The sequence below is a fragment of the Equus asinus genome, chromosome 24 (assembly GCF_041296235.1).
Source record: "Equus asinus isolate D_3611 breed Donkey chromosome 24, EquAss-T2T_v2, whole genome shotgun sequence".
NCBI lineage: Eukaryota > Metazoa > Chordata > Mammalia > Perissodactyla > Equidae > Equus > Equus asinus.
This window is the reverse complement of record NC_091813.1, coordinates 58,143,698-58,163,354: the sequence shown is the minus strand read 5'-3', so window position 1 is coordinate 58,163,354 and position 19,657 is coordinate 58,143,698. Positions and strand designations below refer to the sequence as shown.

The window sequence follows — 19,657 nt, the reverse complement described above, 5'->3', positions numbered from 1 at the left end:
AACGCTGTTGCATCTTAGCAACGGTACAGCCTGTACATGGTTGAAAATCAGCAAAGTCTGATTATTACTGGAGATACACTTAGTAGGAAAACAGAACTCCACCTATCAGTATTTTGGAGTTTTTTCTCCTGGCACGAAAACATGCACAGAAAATAACCACAGGTAAAGTTCCAGTAGTTATAACCAGAAGATATTCTGTGGCCCTGGAGTTTTATTTGGGATGTTTTGCCTACTGTAATTTTCATAAATTCACAGACTTTGGAAATCCCTACTGCGTCAGACTTAATACTGGTCACTTCCTCATCATCTCAGGTTTCTATTTACCTACCAAGTCAGGGTTCATGCTTACTCCTAAACTTCGCTTGCTGTGGTAATACGTTTAACAACCAAGAAAATGTAATGATGCTATAAATAAAATACCACTTAATAAGAACAAACAAAGGTCAATAAAAGAAGATAACTGTTGGGCCAGCCCTGTGGCCTAGTGGTTAAGTTCAGCATGCCACACTTCAGCAGCTCAGGTTTTGGTTTCCAGGTACAGACCTACACCGCTGCTCAGCAGCCACGCTGTGGTGGTGACGCACATACAAAATAGAGGAAGATTGGCAACAGATGTTAGCTCAGGGCCAATCTTCCTCAGAAAAAGAAAAAAAAAGATAGCTATTGAATTTACCAGCCAATATAAAAATATTTAAGTATTAGCACTTAAAATTTTTTTTTCTTGGAAGATATCTGCTGCTTGCCTGGAATTGGTCTTCTCAATAACAAACCCTATAATCATGATGCAGAGTAAATAATTATTCTTGGGGTGAACTCAACAAAAAGGAATTCCTGGTTACCTCCTTGTAATGGAGAGGTGTGGAGGAGAGAGTGGAAGGCTAGGGCTGCAGGGGACACGCCTCAAGCCAGTTCGCCCTGCCTGGTCCCTGGGGAAGACTAGGGTGGGGATATGGGGATTCCCCAAAAACAAGTCCTTGTTTTTCCCTTGTGGACTGGCATTTAATCAGCTGTTCCAGAATTTTCAATGCCCTTGTATTTGAAAAATGTCCATTTTAACAAAATGTCCAACCTGTTCATTTCAAAGTCTCGTGGTGCTCTATGCTCTGGGGTAAATGACTGATGAAGCGCCTTGTGAAAAAGCATCCTCTGTACCCAGCATCTTTCTCTAAGCCATTTGCCAGTCTGCATGTTCAAAGTTACATTGGGGATGATTTCTCTGGGAGATTTAGGATTATGTTATTTTTGGTTTTCCTTGATATATACTCTTCATGGTATGAACTAAAAGTCAAATAGAAATGTAGAATAAAGGATTTTACCCTTCTTAAATAGAGATTATCAAAAGTAACCATAAGATTTTCCCAAATATTATAGTTTGAAACTGTATTTGAACATCAAGTTTGAAGAAGTTGCTTTACATTTCATATTAAATCACTTTTTAACCTTATCACCATCTTCCTGTCAAAACTGACTATAGTGGAGCCATTTTAAAATCAAGTTGGAGCTGCCTTTCCAGAGAAACTGTCTTGCTATCTTGAACCTTGGACTGGCCCAAAACAGCAACTGTTTTACAAGCAATTGTTTGAAAAGGCAGCGGGAGAACAAACATCCTGATCACAAAGACTGGAGATGGAGTCAATAGTCCATCAATATTTAACCAAGACTAGCTCTCTGCCTCCAACTCCAATTAAAATTCTTTATAATACAACCTCCCTTCTTTGCCTTTTAAGCCCTGGTGTTTTACTCCCTAGGGGGACACTATTTGGGTTTCTACCTGGTTCTGTGCTCCCCGAACTGCAATTCTGAGACTCCCCCAAATAACTTTTTTGCTTCTCTTGCAGTTTATGCCTTTTATTTGTTGATATTCCTTTATCAAACCCACCCACACTCCAATTTGATGATAGTGAGAGGAGAGTGTTAGAGTTGTGGTTCACAACTTTATGCACCATTTTATAATGAAGTTCAACAACCTTCAAGCTAACAGGTAATTCTGGAACAATGAACAGTGGCAGAGAGCAGCTTAAATTCCCAGTGTTCTCTTCACGTTGACCACTGTGAATGGCGTGGCACATCAAGACATTCCATAATAAAGCACGCAGTTTGTTCTGTTTTCTATGGTTTGTGGAATTGAAAAAAGATGGAGTCTCTCATGTTAAGACCCTAAAATGGAGCCAGGAGGACATGAAGAGGAGAGGAAGAAATTCCTTCTTCAGAATGAACTCCTGAACTCATCAAATGTCTGAAATGCATCTGCATGTCTTCTCAAGGAAGATAAGATTATCGGGACAGAGACCTCATTCCTGTCAAGGTCACCGTCTATATTCCTAAATTTTCATGGCTTGTTTCAACCGACCCTCATCCCATGACTACCTTGGGCCTGGGATTTGGTGAGACCTTCCTTTCTCTTTTATTCGTTGCGTTTCTTAGCCATGACTATCAGGCCTTCCCTCTCCTTTCCAAGGCCGGAACACAATTCAGGTGCTACTTGAATCTGTGACCCAGGCTGCAGTGCTAAAAAACCCTGAGTAAACCTGTTTGTTTGAGTCTATGAGAGCCTACCTCATAATTGGTTGACAGGTTCAGGAGCAGATTTTTTTTTTTTTAAAGATTTTATTTTTTTTCCTTTTTCTCCCCCAAGCCCCCCGGTACATAGTTGTGTATTCTTCGTTGTGGGTTCCTCTAGTTGTGGCATGTGGGACGCTGCCTCAGCGTGGTCTGACGAGCAGTGCCATGTCCGCGCCCAGGATTCGAACTAACGAAACACTGGGCCGCCTGCAGTGGAGCGCGCGAATTTAACCACTCGGCCACGGGGCCAGCCCCTCAGGAGCAGATTTTTAAGAACGTGTGTAGTTTAGGGTAAGATGCAGATTGCTTGGCTGACATGATCTACCAATAATCATAGTCTTTATGAGATGTGAGTTTAAGGTAAAGTAGCGGTGTAAAGTTATGAATATTTTCAATCAAAGCAATAGTATCTAAAAAGCAGTAAATGGTTAGACAATGAATTCCTTTTTTAAAAAGCAGGTATATTTTGTAATCACAATTCACATTGATATTTTCGATTATTGAGATCCATTTTGTATTGACATCATTTTGTATACATGGTGTGGACCAGAAGTTATTTTGATTTGTTAGTACAAGGTTATGTCCATTGTGTGCAAAAACCTTTTAGCACTTGTGGAACAGGTTAAACTACTGTGTGTGAACCGAGCCCAGCTGGGCAGAATAGGGAGTGAGCAGCCACTCCAGTTGGGATGAGCTGGCACATGAGAAATGGAGGAGAAACAGGCAGCTCTTGAGTGACTAGGCAGTGAGGAAATGCAACCGCTAGGCTAAGACCACCCCCCCTACCAACAACTGATTTAGTTATTATGCTCCATCAAGTGATGTGGCTTATTCACACACGTCTAATGACAAAATGAAAAAATACCCATGTCATTGTCATTATATCACTCCCAGATTAGAGTGAATAATTTTTTTAAAAACTTTTCAATTAATAGGGGTGGCATGAATATAGAATTTGAAATCAGAAGCTTTGAAGAATGGTTTAAAATAAACAACTAAAATATATTTGAAGCTTTGAAGCATTAACACTAATTTTCTTGATTCTTTCTCTATCCAATTTCAATACTGTGTTTTCAGATTGTAAGGCTGAGACTATTGTGTGCAGAAATTGGTTGGTGAATTAAGATATTTGTTTATAAAACCATAACTCTGCTTTTCCTAATACAATGCAGTGTGCTGAGTGCTGTCAAAAAGAAGGTGGCAGTGAGTTTAGAAGAGGTGACCATTTCAGATGCACCAGGCAACTGCAGATTGGGTTCAGAGAGATTGGAACCGGTGCAGCAGCGGGCGAGCAACACAGTCACAAGCCAGCTGGATGGGGTTTGGCTTCAACCAACAGGCTGGAAGGATAAATTAGGGAGAATGCCAACGTTCCCACTGGCAGGGCTTTGTTGTTCACAGTTGTCCACTCTGGTTCATGTTTACAGCCCCAAAGCGCTCTCTGCTAAGATTCCATGCCTCAGAGATGATGGCCCTGACCCAGTCTGATTTTCACTTAGGTGTGCAAATTGTCCTGCTCTATTACTTTGCATAGAATTTTCAGATTGGCTTTATTTCACTATGTCACATATATCCACTTCTATTTACGAATAAATTTAAAAATGAACAATGAACATACTAACAAGAATATATAAATATATATATTACGTGGTTTATATACTTAAGTATTTATATGTAAATTGTGATTTTTTAGTTAGTACGTCTATTCTGTGTGCATTTAAGAAATGTATCTATAGGATGTAGCTTTGGTAGTTACAAATGTATATTCCTATTCAGAAGAAAAGAGAACCATATGATGTGGAAAGTAGGAGTTACCGCAGAAATCTGATTGTGTTCATGCGATGCTTTTTTCATTCACGTGAGCAATTTGCAAACTGGAAGGGGGTGCAGACCTCTGCTTCTCCAGTTTTCTAGCCACCCCTTTTCCGACATCCCTTACCTACTTACTCAGTAGTTACCTGACTTAACTACTTCTCCACGTGGGTTAGAGAGAATTTTAGAATTGGAGATTATTTTAGCATCCTAGGGTGGCTAAGGTTATAATCACTTTCGGATCCACTCTCATGTTCACTAAATTCGCAGTGGAAGTTGATTTAAGATAGTGTCTTCAGAATCGTTAACTACCATGTTTTTAAGGTCATCAACAGCCCTGAGGAGTTAAAGAAATCAAGAATTCAAAGTCATCATTAAAGTCAATTATTTTAATTGCTTAAATAAACATACATAATTGATAGAGGTGAGGGGCGATCACAGGCAGGTTGATGAAATTTGCAGAGTCATCCCGTTGCTAGAGACGGTCGGTCGGAAAGAGCTCCCTCCCTTGGACCGACTCAACCGAGAGGGCGTACTCACTTAGCCCCCAAAGACATGCACATGGTAAAGGAGTCCAAGCAAACACCACAGCAAATAAGTAAGAGCTACAGGTTTGGAAGGTATGTTGAATTACACAAAGACAAGGGTCACGACCAATTGTGCACCTGCTCAAATCAGGACATTTTACAAGAGGACAGTCTGTGAAGACTGAAGTGGGATGGTCAAGCGGTCCATCATCAACACAAATACAAGTGAAAGTCATTTTATTAAACTTGGCGCGAGGCCAGTTGAAGAAGACGGTCAAGGCCTGGCTTTTCCCAGCGGGAGTCTGGTCTCCAGGTCGGGGGCGCGGGCCGGGCCTAGCACTGCAGCTCCTCCTCCTCGGCCCGCCGGGGGCCGCCCCCCGAGCTCTGCGCGCTGGCCTGCGCCGCGGAGCTGAGCACCTCCTCGAAGCTGCCTCCGCCGTGGGTCGTCCCGCCTACTTTCGTCTGAAACGGGTGCAGACGCAAAATTGCAGTTAGTTCATTGTTTCGGTAATGTTTTTATAAGATAGCTTGGTTACTTTCAAGTTCAGGAATACTTTTATTCTTGAAAGAGGATATAAAGGATGCGGAGAAGTCAGGTCCCTTTAGCACTGTGCTAGGGTGTCCTTCATACTTGGGCTCCGGGATTGGATTAAAAACTTCTGTTTTACAATTTTAGCAACACTCCCATTGTCTCTTCTACATCTGATTCCTAGTCCCTTCGGGAGCATATCCGGATCTGTGGATCTGCACTCTCTACTCACTCACTCAAAGAACCGATTTAATCAGACCGGAACTGGATTTTAGATAAATTCCCCCAATTTTGCAAACGTATGAACGTCTTTAAGTGACTTCAGCTTAGGTTTTCTACTTGGCATTTAGCAAGGCAATCTGGATTTCTGACAAATGTCCTTTGAAAAGGCAGAGAGGCTCAACGGGATTTCTGGTCTCCGCTTTCCTAGCTGGAGCGGCATCAAGTCTTAAGCATTGGTCACTGCACATCTTTCTAGGCAGTTGCCTTTAAAGGACGAACACCTCTTAAAATGCAAAGTTATGATGCTTTACGAGGCTCCCTTTTTGTGTACTTGTTATTGGCTAATAAGACTAGAATCGGGAAGGGGTTGGCCCCGTGGCCGAGGGGTCGAGTGGTTAATTTCGGGAGCTCCACTGCAGGTGGCCCAGTGTTTCGTCAGTTCGAATCCTGGGTGCGGACAATGGCACTGCTCATCGAGCCACGCTGAGGCGGCGTCCCACATGCCACAACTAGAAGGACCCACAATGAAGAATATACAACTATGTACCGGGGGCCTTTGGGGAGAAAAAGGAAAAAATAAAATCTTAAAAGAAAAAAAGAATAGAATCAGGAAGAAATCAATTTATAATATAAGAAATACATATTTTGAAAACTTCCTTATTAAAAAGTCCTTCAAAAGAATATTTAATGGTCCAAAATGCATAATGCAAGTCTTATTAATGGTCATGTTGGCCTTCCTTTAACCATTAACAATATAGAACAACGCTTTGGGGAAAAGGAAGGTATAGAACAGATAACGTTGCTGTTCCCAAAATGCTGTCTCCATCTCAGTTACCAAGTCATCACTCACAAGAACAGAAACCACAGGAGGATGTGTCCACACCCTGCCTAGCCTGCACACACACTTTTCTCCAATTATCACTAAAATCCCTCTCTGCCTTTTTTTTAAGATTTTATTTTTTTCCTTTTTCTCCCCAAAGCCCCCCGGTACATAGGTGTATATTCTTCGTTGTGGGTCCTTCTAGTTGTGGCATGTGGGATGCCACCCCAGCGTGGTTTGATGAGCAGTGCCATGTCCGCGCCCAGGATCCGAACCGACGAAACTCTGGGCCGCCTGCAGCGGAGTGCGCGAACTTAACCACTCGGCCCCGGCGCCAGCCCCCCCCTCTGCCTTTTTAAGTTCAATTACTAAGCTGAATTTTTCCACTCTGCTTAGGCTCAGAAAACTCGTTCTGGAAAGTGACAGATAGTAAATATTTTAGGCTTAGGAACCACACAGTCTCTGTCACAAATACTCAAATCAGCCATTGTAGAAAGCAGCCAAGGACAGTACATAAGTGAATGAGCATGGCTGTGTTCCAAAAAGACTGTTATGTATGGACACTGAAATGTGAATTTGATGTAATTTTCACGTCACAAACAATTATTTTTCCTTTGATTTTTTTTTTCAACCATTAAAAAATGTAAACACAATTCTTAGCTTATAGGCCATTCAAAAAGAGGCAAACAGCTGCATTTGACCCACAGGCCTTTGTCTGCAGACCTCTGGCTCAGAGCATCAAGTCCTGCTCCATTCTGTGTTACCTTAGCCCTGGGAAGAAGGGTTTGCTTTCAACTATGTGATTTTTCACTATGCTTATTTCATCCCAGAGAGAAACAGGATTAATTCAACGTAACCTAGGCTATTAATAGTTCCCACTCTCCTCTTTATTTTATTCCGATTTTCTTTTGCAATCGACGTCACACAGTATTGAGTTAGGTGAATACTAATTACTGATATTTTCTTCTGGGCTTTGTTTCATTCTTCTCTCCTAGTTCTTGATTTTCTCAAATCAAAATGGGAAAATAAAGAAGGAGGGAATCTCTTTGAAATAAAGCAATTTGGCAAAGAGAGGAGTGGAATAAAGGAGTTTCTCCACCACGTGGGTGTCGTGACCACACACTGCAATACTTTGGGCCAGGACCTGCTCAAGCAAAGATGGGAACAACAAACCTCTCCCGGACTCTTCCCGTCGTGATGGCTTTTTCAGCCAAGGATTTGTCAATTTGTCCCCAAAATTATAACTGTTCTTTACATAAAGTTTTATTTGAATTACTGAGTTGGGCTGCCTAATCTCATAAGATAGCTGGTTGAAAGGACACAAAGAAACAATCGCTATAATATATTTTGCCTTTTTTTAAGGTTTTAATTCAGGCCATGCAATATATTCATCAAAAAGTAGATGCATTAAAAATATGGTTTGCTTGACATGGTGCAGAACAGTTGGAAGCGAGATAGTTATTTGTGATTCACTGGAACACAGCAGAATATTCCAAATGTAGTTTCATAAGAGCTAACTCTGGGTCTGCTTTTTGTTTGTTTGTTTTGGATGAAATAGAAAGTGTGCTCTTTGGGTGTACAGATGACACCAGCTCAGATGTCATCAAGTGATATAGTGACGTATTACAAGGATGAAGGCAGAAAGGACTAAATTTTGTATGATTATGATGAATTGGAAGGTTTTTCATGGAAAATCAAAACATCTACAGAATTAGGGATAAAGGAAGAACAAATAATTGGTGCAAATGCCACATGTTGTGTGACAGACTGTGTGAGAAGATGGCAGAAATGGACCTCACTTCACGGCAGAACATTATTTCTAAGAGGACACAAAAATGAACCTGATCCCCTTTAAGTGGTGTATTAAAAATCAAGCTTAACGCAGGACGTGTGAAAGGAAATGCAGCACAGAGACCTGCAAGGAATTTCACCCATCCTTACTGGTTCATGAGTCATTTCTTCAGCAGAAAACAGCCTCAGGATCCATACATGAAGAAAGTTATAGAAATTTTGGAGAAGATTTAGAACACAAAAGTAAACTATGCAGAAAATAAATTAGATAAAAAAGGGCTAAACATCTATTCTTTAGTCTGGAGAAAAAAGGAATGAGAAATTTCTAATTATTGAGGAAGTGGGAGGTTTTACACAAAGTACGATTATTAGCTATTCTCCATTGCCTGGGTGGGCAGAAAAAGAAGAATGAGGCATTGACCATGACATAGGAGGTGGGTGGGATATAAGTCTTGTTAAACCCATGAACAATCATGTAGACCCAGAATCTACTTTCAGGAGGTCTTGACACCAGCCAGTATCCAGTCGGCTGAGTTCGTTTTGAGCATGTGTGAAGGAGGACGCAGACTCTAAACCTTCCGTCCCGATGGGGGGAATAAAGTGAGAAGCTGAGAGTAGGGACCAAGCCCTTAGGTCATCTGTGAGCTGTGAGCTTACCAGAGTTTCCTAAAAAGCAAATGAAAATAGGTTGTTCTTTATTCTTCTTTTGCTTCTTCATCTCTCCTTCTTCTAAAGAAAACCTAAAAGGTACAACTTCTCCTATGTCAGAACTTGTCTAACAAGCAACAGAATCCATCCTCTTTGGAATGTCTAAGGCTGAGAAGCAAATGTTGAGAAATGGACTCCTAGGATCTTCTGAGGCTTTTGCTTTGAGAATAGATATTCTAGCAAGAGAAAGGTCCAAAGTACTGCATGGCCCTCTCTATCAAAAGTTTTCCCTACAAAAGAGGGCAACTTAGTGGTCCCTATTGGTCCCTATTTTACTCAATGAGTGATGATTTTGACAAGCAGGGTAGTGAAATTGCACAACTAGAAACTGCTGGTAAATGAAACCATGGTAAATGCTGAGTAATAATTTCATTCTTGCCTTAAACAACTAATCACAGGCCGAATAAAGCAGAAGTAGAGACTATGTGAAAGACCTTCCCCTAAGAGGAAGGAAAGACCCTCCAGGGCAAAATCAATAAGAGCTTCTAGAACCTCTAGGAAGGAGTCACAGATGCTCACTGGGCAGCACCGGGGAGAGCAGGATGGTGAGGGACGACTCACAAGAGGCTGGATAACCAGCATGTTCATATAGCTGCTTTTCATCTGGTTAAAATTCATATGTATTCTTAATCTTCCCAGTCATAGGGAAATACAGAAATGGACTGTATACAAAATAGGGATAATGATATCAAGATGTAATTAAGTCACTGTTTAAGGGACATCTTTAAAAAAATAAATTAGTAGTTTCAATGATTCTTCCCATTTTAAAAGGTCTATACATTCTAAGACTAGACTAATTTTATGTTTGCTCTTCTCTCCTCTGTAGACGAACCTGCCTCTGCTCAAACAATAAATTCAATGAATTCTTTTAGCACCTACCATGTAATGGGCATAGTTTCAGTTTATATCCAGGGATTACATGCATTATTAAAAATAACGCATTTGGGGGCTGAGCTTTATTTTCCCTCCGTGATTACCATACTGCACTGTGCTCAGTATACATGTGAACCGAGTAAACGAGTCGAGGTAGCCGACCAGTAGTGGACGGCTATATAGCACATGGAGCCAAGTTCATGTTTGCTAGTGCACATCCAAACCAGAGGAGCTTGGAGCTGTTCTTGAACTTTCACTTACACTTTAAATTCAGAATTCACATATCCTTCATCCTATCCACAATCCTCTCTCCCATATCTACTTTTTGGGGGATGGCATTAGGAGTTCTAACCAGTGAAGAGGTGAATACAAACCTTAATTCACTTTAATGAACAATTCACCCTAAATGGTTTATACAAACAACTCTGTAAGGATACAGTAACACTATTCAATGCTGGTTTTATTTATAGATTTATATGTGAAGAAAAGGACTGACTCTATACAAGGCTGCCTTGTTGGTTGTACCGGCGGCTGACAGCCCCACCTATGGAACTAACCACAGCAATGACTGAGCTGTCCTGATTCAATGGACCCAATGACACAAAATTCACTTCATCTGTACCTTAAGGCTTGTGACAGTTGTCTCAACCCTCTCCTCAAATGATTTGAAAGTAGGAGAATTCCTAAAATAACAAAAAAAGAGAGGTCAGCTCCAAAGACCAAGCTGTCTTAGCAACCTTGCCATGTGGTTTTCTGCTCTTATTCGTGAGCATCAGCTCTGCACCAGAGCTGGATGTAGGTTTGCCACCTACACCGGCCATGTTTTGAAATACATTTCACTTCTGCTACGGTAGATCCAGAAACCATAACCTGCCACAGAATTTTTCTAAGTAAAGTAGTCAGATACTCAACCGTATAATAAATAATATAGCATTTGACAATGATACAGCTCTAACAATTCCATGGTGAACCATAAATCATTTCCAATAAGTCAAAGGTAGTTTCATTTTTCATTTACTAATTAATTGTTTCTATCGCAACAACTCCTTTTCCCAACTCAGTTTTTTTGTAAGCAATGGAAAGTCTATCTGAAGAATATCATGTTTGAGTTTTCCCACTTGGAATTTTAAAAGTTAGTTATTTCAGTGAATGTGAGACAAGACAGAAATAGCTCAAGATAAAAAACGGTTCATAAGTTTTCTCTTTCCAGTGCCTTAAAAAGTAATCATTTTGTCAACTTCCATGAAGCAGTATTTCTAAAAGTCAATGCTTTCATTATAAGTTGAAATACACCCATTACTTGTCTAAGCCTTGATCAAGATGGCGTTACAAGCACATGCTGTTTTTCCTCTCAAAGAAGAGACACTTACTCATTCTCTTACCAGAGAGAACCTTCGCAGTTGACTGACATACTATTTGTGACTCATCCATCGTGTTAAATAATCATTATACCATCTTCTTACTTGAAGCATTAGACACTTCATTTGGTGCTTTTTTATTTCCTGTACTGAATTTGGCCACACGACATGATGATTTAATGTCATCATTACCATTAAAAATGATATCACAAAGTACAACTAAAGAACCAGGAACTGAACTAAAAATGTATATTAAATCTTGTATCCATGTCAGCTTTCACTAACAACGACTGCCATGATTTTCAGGTCAAATAATTCACCTGGATGTTAGTATATTTGATATACTAATGGCTACTTGGTATCTCTCCAGAGTGCAGAAGAAATAAAATAAGAGGAATAGCCTAGAAAACTTCATAAGAGAGAGTGGCTATAAAATAGGGGCTTCATTGTATGGTGTGGGATGAAGCACGGCTCTAGCACTTTCCAGAGGAAACTATGTAGAGAATATGTTTTTGAGTGAATTTGACTTTCTTAAGGATTATCTCCTGAGACCCTGATGCTCCAGATGGTCAGAAAAGCATTTGCATTCAGGTATGTGAATTAACAACGGTGAGTTCAGAGGGCCCAACCACAGCATCACATCTTGCATATGACTCAAACATAAGTCAAATTCCTATAAGTAATCCTCCATCAGACCTCTGTTTCACGATGAAATATTAGTGAAATTACACTTGAATGACTCAAAAGTATACTCTTATTGATACCTGACTTCCACCACAAGTTTTATTTGGTCCACCCTGCTCACATAACTGGTGTCACCCATCAGTTACACAGGACCACAGTGGGCAAACAGTTCAGCTTCATGGTTCATGGGTATGTTAGATGAGGAAAATCATTTTTTTTAAGTTAATTTCAAGCAAGCTCATGAGGGCTGCATTTGATCCATAAGCCACTAGATGGACTCATGGTTTACAGAGTACAACCATGTTAATTTTTTGGAAGCCTTCTTTGGACACCCAGACTTAAAAGTTAACAGTAAAAGAGCTCAGGGCCATACACTGTGCTACTCAATTTGGGTGTTTTTATGCTAGGGGGAGCAAGTCATTCAAAGACAGACTAAGCAATCCTGAATCTATGCTCTCTATTTTTACCACCAAATTAGGGAAATCAAATGCCATGGTTAAATTTCCAAAGTAACCAAATAACCCCAGTGTAGAAAAGACATCACCAGATATAATAAAACAGATAGAAAATCTCCAGAATGTGTGCCGGAGAACAGGGAGAAAATGTTTACTCAGATTTAATCATATCTTTTACAACTACACACAGTTTGCAGTTGCAAATGACCCTAGAAAGAATTTGGCTTCAGCGGTCTCAAACTATTCAGAGTAACTGAACCCGAGCTATAACGTATTTACACCACAATATATAACAGAAAGCAGGCGGAAGAGGGGCAGTTCTGACTGAAGGAGGGGAGGGTCCCAGAGGCTTCATCCCTGCCCCCCGCCCCCTCCTCCCAAGCAGCCCAAGGCAGCTCTAGGGCTCCTGGGAGCACCAAGGGAAGAGCAGGAAATCTGGTTCTAGACTCTTATTTTAAACGTGATCTAACTGATTATCACTGAGGTGACTTTCCCAAGGCTGCAAAGTTCATTCTTGGCAGAACTGGGCTACAATGCATCTGCTGATTCCCAGTCTAACATTCTTTCCTCTATACTGTATTACAGTGAGTGGGATTTTATTAGATTGTGTCTCTAAACCATGCAAACTGGAAGCGGGGAGCATCCTTCTCAGAAGTTCTCATCCGGCCAGTAATTTTAATGACATTCTTACTGTATAACAGACACTTCATCTTAATATCTACTTTTAAAAATCCTTATGATATCCTTTCTTGAACCATATTCCTCTTAGTCTCCTATCCTTTCATCTAAATTTTCTCCCAGGCTTGCATTTAATTCTGCTGAAATAGGAAACATATTTTTACCTTTGCAAGTTTGCTCGGAATCTTCCAGGCCCTGTGCTAAGTGCTTTACACAGGTGACTTTGTCTCACAACAACCACAGGAGGCAGGTCTTATTTCTCCCAGTGTACGGATAAGAGAATGGAGGTTGAGATGGGTGAAGTAACTTGTCTCAGGTCATACAGATCAGGAGAGGCTGGGTTTAAGCTGGCGTGTCTGGTCAAAAGCCCAAGCTCATTATACCTACAACACTTCTACAGAATTGTCAGCCTTTTCTCCTGAAGACCATCAGAAAAGACAATACGACAGGTCATGGAAGTTCCTTACATATAAAGGGGGAAAACCCTACAAAATAAATATCAATAAAGTAACACTTCACACATTCTGCATTAATATTATGTAAAGTATTTTACACACATTACCTCATAGCAGGCATACTTATGGAATGGCGAATGGAGTAGCTTCAGGGCAAAGGCAGATTAAAGGGGAAAAAAAGAAAGAAAAAAGAAGATAGCACAATGTAAGTACATGAGACACTCCCTATTCACAGTTCTAAAACAGCAATTTCAACTACCTGAAGTACTCCCTGCCCACCCCACCAAGATGATATTTGTTTTCGTTGGGTAGGATGGGCCCTGGTGGCTTCCAGGGGTAATAAAAGGAGAGTAGATAGTCCATAGGTGCATATTATTTTACTTCCTGTAGGTTCTCTGTAGGCCAGGCAATCTGAGGAGAATGTCTGGTTTCCCCCAGGTCAGCTCGGTGGACCCTGGGCATCCTCTCCAGGTCCAGCTCCCTTCTGTTCAGGACGACAGGAAGGGCAGTGTCCAGGCAGTAGAGCCAGGCAGGTAAAAGCTAAACATTCCATTGTGGAGAAACTCTCCAGAGAAATATACATACTTAACGTAAGACAGTCAAGGAACCACGTGTCAGGCAAACACAGTCAACACAGGAGCAGGGACTTCTGCATTCATTCCAGAACATCTGGTACAAACACCACCATTTCCGAGAACTCTAAGAGCGTCAGCCTTCTCATCCTATTAATCCTAGAGTAGCTGACTCATCTTCCCTCTGATTGATTGCCTGTTATTTTCTGTGAGTTCCACTCAGAAATCAGGCTGGGTGAAGCAAAATGGGGTCCATTCTGCTAAGCTGGTGCTCCCCCATCACACTTTCCAACACTGTTCCTGCTTTCTCTTCTCCCAAGAAGCTAACAGGTAAGGGATCAAACGCATCACCCTCCCCAACAATATCCCCTGAGGTCATAAGTAGGAGCAGCACTTTACTAGAACTCAGAAAGAAAAGGACAGAGAAATTCAGGGGACACTTATGGTCTTACCCTCCAACTCCATTTAGAAACTGTAGGTAAAATATTTCCTCAGAAATTACATTAAAAGAAATTCATCAGCATTATCAACCTATTCATCTCTTTAAATATAGGCAGTTTTCTTAAGAAAAAAAATTCCCCAAAACAAAGTATATAATAAGATTCCAGCTAAAAGAAAGCTCCATTCAGAGGCCTGGGACTGACAACTGCACACTTCCCAACATATGTGCTCTTCCAGTAACCTTCCCCCTTTTCAGCTTCAGAAGGGACAGGAAGCTGAAGGTGATTCATCCACACGGGTAACCATTACAAGCAGTTCAGAAAAACACGACAGTCTAGAGAAAATAATTTTCTATTTCTCTACTTTACTTTCTAAAGTTCCATAAACATACACAACTCTCAGTGTCCACTTCCTTTTTTTCTTCTTTCAAAGCTAAGGACCTCTGCCAATGAAGGAAGGAATGATGCAGAGAAAGAGATTCCTAAGAGATTGCTCAGCAAGTGAAACTGGTGTATATGATTCAGAAATGAGATCAATCTATGCTTAAATAAATTCAAATGCATCAGGTGCCCTATACTCTGTAACTCCTTGGTCATGAACAGTCTCGGGAAAATAGATCTAGGTTTTTGGCAGAGGCACCCACAGTGTGAAAGGAACAGCGGGCTCTGGGGAGGAAGGAGCAGCAAGGAAGCCGCAGGGCCCCACAGGCAGCGCTTACCCGATGGAGTGAGACCTGCAGCCAGGGCAGCACAGGAGAGAACAGGAGCAGAGTTAGCACATCAGGATGCCAAGAAACGACCGCACTGCCCCTCGTCCCCTTTCAAGAGCCCCAAAGCAAAGATTAGGCAACTCCATTCATTACCTTTTTTTGAGTACGTGGCTTTTTAAACATGTCTTAACAATTTCTTTACCAACCTGTTTTAAGTTGTGCTTCTATTATTCTCATGGATATATAGAGACGGTTGGACTCTAATAAAATTATATGCCTCCCCCAAAGATTTTACCTCCAGTAGATGACACGCAGCTTGAACAGATTCACTGAGAAGTGCCAAGAAGATGCCAATATTATTATAAACATGATTTCAACAGCTTGCATTTCTTCAGAGGGCTTTCATAAATGTGACCTCATCTTAACTTCACAGGAAGCATTTTAGTTAGGTGGCTATTAACAGTGTCATTTCACAGATGGAGGAGGGGATGGAGTGGTTCCATGACTGGACTGAGGGGACTTCACTCAGTGGCAATCAGGATAAAATGAGAATCTTAGCTAGGGAAATATTACTTATTTTTATCAAATATTTAAATTAAACCCTAACACAGTGCTTTTCATTCAGTTACTAAAAGGACCAAATTCTAGGTTTTCAAAATCTCTAAGTACTAACTTGGAATTATTTTAAAGAAAAACTAGAGGTACTGTTTTTCTTCCCAGGTATCTAAATTTTGGTGGCAATCTTTTTTAAACAAGTTCAGAAATTTGTTCCCAGAAAGTACAAAAGAATTTTATAGTGTAACTAACAAACATATAGAGTAATATGATACTTTTAAACCATAAAAGGGGTTCAAGGTCAAATGTCTGTGATAAAATTTTAAAATTTCCCCACTATCATTTCATAAACTGGCAAATTAATTTGAATGAAAAATAAAAACTTACTAATTCTCCTCCTTTAAGAATCTTTACTATATTTAACATAAGCAATTTTCAAATATGACTTTTACGTATATTGCTTGTTCTAGCATAATTTAAAACTAAAAATTCTTTGTAAAACGTTGCTTTCACAGGGACTTATCCTCATTTATATACAAACATTAGATGTTATACTTTGAGAAAAATGTAGGTCTGAATTTTGCAAACTCTACAAAATATTACAGGGCCATATTTGAGTCTCTAGTGACAAGCTACATTTTCTAATATTTTTTTAGCCACAGTTTACAATGAGAGTTGCAGCCTCTATACAGAATGGTAATTAATGAAAAGTTTGGAACGCCTGGGAAATGGGTTACCCATTATGCTGAAACAGAGCCACACTGAAATAGGAGGAAAAGAAGTCAACACAACCTTGATATTATACCCAATTAATGTGTGCACATAAATATGTCAACATATTGCACATGCGAAACACAGTTTTGTTCTTTTCTACTTAGAAAAATAAGCAGAGCCTTTATGAAATACTGTGCGCTCCTGGCAATGGACTCTCCCTAATTTCCATCAGGTCGGGCCACCTTGTCTGAGGCAGTCACTTAGTAAAGATAAAAACTAGCATTTATTGAGTGCTTAATACACGTCAGGCTCTTTTCTGCTACTTTTATAATAACCCGATGACGCTGTTACTCTTCTCCTCATTTTCTAACTGGGAACACTCCGGTACAAGCGAGCTAAGGTACATCTGGCCTCCTCATAGCCCGACTACTTGAAGTTGATCACCTGAGAGCGGGTTACAAATGCAGATCCTGGACTCCACCCAAGACCCACGGAGGCACCATCTTGGAGAGGTGGAATCTGGGAATATGTATTTTAAACAAGCTTCAGAGGCATTCGTAAGGCCCCCTAAAGATGGAGAAACACTATTCTAGTGTTATGCTGAGGTCCCAGTGTTCAAGTGAAAGATTTCAACTATGTATGTGGAGAATAAATCTTATAAACATGGCAAAATATACTTTCTCGGATATAACAGGTAATAGGGTATTTCCTGTTTTAAGGAATTATTTAATTAGTTTAGATAACTGTTTTAATGCCATTGAAATGATAGCAAAATTTAATTTGTAATCAAATGAAAGTTAATTGGTAACCCAGAATGTTTACCTGTTCATCACACGTGGCCTCTGAAGAATTTAATTGCTTTTCGTTACTGCATTATTAGTAAATATGAAGATAAAACCAAGTACTCAGATTCATGCGCATGCACCTACTTAACTCCAGCCTCATGAATGCCAAGTTGTTAAGTTGGTGCATGAACACTGGGTACAATCCAGCAATTTTTGGAGCCAAAAAATAACTTAAACACAAAGATATAAATATTTGCCTCTAGGTATCAAAAGTGTGGGTAATAAAGAAAGTAATAGTTTAAGAATCCAGTGAAATAATATGCATGTATTTTTTTAAAGGAAGACATTTTAAATGTACTCCAAAAGATTTTAAGAAATGAACTCAATTTCAAGGGAGAAAAATGAAATTGATTTATAAAGAAAAATCTCCTAAGCATATCAGCCAAATTCAAGATAAGCTATGATAGTTATTTAAATAAGCAAAACATATGATTGTAACAACTCTAAATAAGATAACTTCTTAAACATAATACAAAAAATAGAAATGGCCAATACTTCATTGTTTTTCTGATGCCTATGGTGAGGACACTTGGTTCTCAGTTCAAAATCTTGATGTTTACCCTAATTTTATATAATAGTAAAATACTGAAAATAATCAAAATGTACAAGGGGACTTGTTTAAAAGTTTTGCTACAGCTATGCACTGGAAGATAATACAGCCATTAAAAATGAAGGTGTAATAAACATTTATTAACTTATTCACAATATATTGCTAAAGTGAAGAAAGAAAATTAACAGAAGTATATACCATATGGTACTTTTTTGGAATGAGAGAATAAATATGTATGTATTTAGCATAGAAAAATATATATTAGATGGATGTATACAAAAACGTAACCTAGAATAGTTCATCAGAGCATATTCCACTGAATGCATATTTTAACTTATTGTTTAAATTACAGTGATAAAACTTCAGTGTATGCTGCATTCTTTTGAAATCCCCTTTTACTAGCAATTGAAGGCACCCTCTGTCTTCTGTCTTTACTAGGTCAGGTCCTAGTGGAAGGGCATCTTCCGGACCAGGCCAACTAAGCTGACCTTCAGGCAGAAGACATCTCCATATAAAGATTTATCTCAATCACCAACCACTATCAACCACATAAAATTTTAATCCAATAAAAAAAAAAAGAATATGTTAGGAAGACCGCCGACAGACAATGCTCCCCTCCTCTGGGACAGCCCAGCGCTCAGCACCACTCCCCTGGTTCTTTCCCACAGTACCTCATGTCTCCAAACTTCTTGCTGATGGCCGTCCCAACGTTGCTGAAGGCTGCAGTCGCCTTCTGCCCTGCGTGACTCAGGGTTTCGTGTGTTTTCTTGTAGCTAGAGGTAAAAGAGAACAACAGTAACACAGTTTATATATCACGATTGCCTATAAAACATTCATCATCCTTCTCTCTCCTTACTTTGAAAGTTCCCTTTCCAAAACAGATTTAGGAAGAAGATGACCAAGAGGAGTCATTGTTTTATTCATTGTTTGGCAGTAATGAGTTGGCTACCACTCAATCGAGGGAAAGTCAGATCATTAAATCTGAATTCAGGAAAAAAAAAAAATATATATATATATACACACATACAAGTACAGATCTAAATATGCCAGCTTTTTAATCACAAATAGTGGAACTGCTCTGAGAAGAGAGTTATTCTTGAGAAGTGTATTAATTACGAAGAGACACTTGCCAATGAAAGCTCTAGCCATGAAAGGTAACACAGAAATTAGAAAATGTAAATTTCAAAGGGAAATTTAAGCTTCTACTGTTAATGTGGGTAAAATTAACCAGAAAAGGGCAACATATAACTAGAAATTGACTTATTTTTCTAATACTTATAGCTGGGAACAAGAAGGGCACATAATCTGAAGATAAGATAGTGACTTTTTTCAAAACAGTTGTAGGAATACAGCACTGCAACTATCTGTTCATAAGCCCTTGTCCCTACTAGCCTGATCCTTGAGGACAAGAAGCCATTCATCTTTGTGTACCCAGTGTCTGGCAGAGGGAGACAGGAGACAGGAGACACTAGCAGTAAATACTAGAGGAATGAGCAGATGATCAAAGAGGACGCTCCCCTGTGGCTCTGAACTGGGAGTCATGGCAGTAAGTCAGACAGAAGTGGGTGGATTGGAGATAGAATGGACAGAGTTGACAGGAGCTTGTAAGTGACAAGTAGAACAGGCCAAAAAGATTGGCCAGCCGTTTTGAGCAGGAAAGACAGTGGTGTATCCATGGGGCTGAGGAATTTCTAAGAATTCTTTAATAAAGTGGGAAACCAAAGGCACCTAACATACAGGAATAGGAAGAAATCAGCAGAAAGTTTTGCCTATCATTTCACAATGCACGTGAGCCAA

General features: G+C 39.9%; 1 protein-coding gene across 4 annotated transcripts in view; it reads right to left on the bottom strand.

The window, feature by feature from the left end:
• Positions 1 to 4,742: 4,742 nt before the first annotated feature.
• TPD52L1 (TPD52 like 1) overlaps positions 4,743 to 19,657 on the bottom strand; it is a 97,282-nt gene continuing 82,367 nt past the window's right edge. Inside the window, exons 4-8 of one of the 4 annotated variants that reach the window (XM_014852940.3) lie at positions 18,532 to 18,633; positions 15,206 to 15,220; positions 13,582 to 13,620; positions 10,467 to 10,527; positions 4,743 to 5,363 (exon numbers count right to left, since the gene is read on the bottom strand). In XM_014852940.3, coding sequence (XP_014708426.1) covers positions 5,235 to 5,363; positions 10,467 to 10,527; positions 13,582 to 13,620; positions 15,206 to 15,220; positions 18,532 to 18,633 — 346 coding nt within the window. In that variant the 3' untranslated portion in view covers positions 4,743 to 5,234. The remainder of the gene's footprint in view (positions 5,364 to 10,466; positions 10,528 to 13,581; positions 13,621 to 15,205; positions 15,221 to 18,531; positions 18,634 to 19,657) is intronic. The other 3 variants (XM_070496162.1, XM_070496163.1, XM_070496164.1) reach the window with 3 other exon arrangements.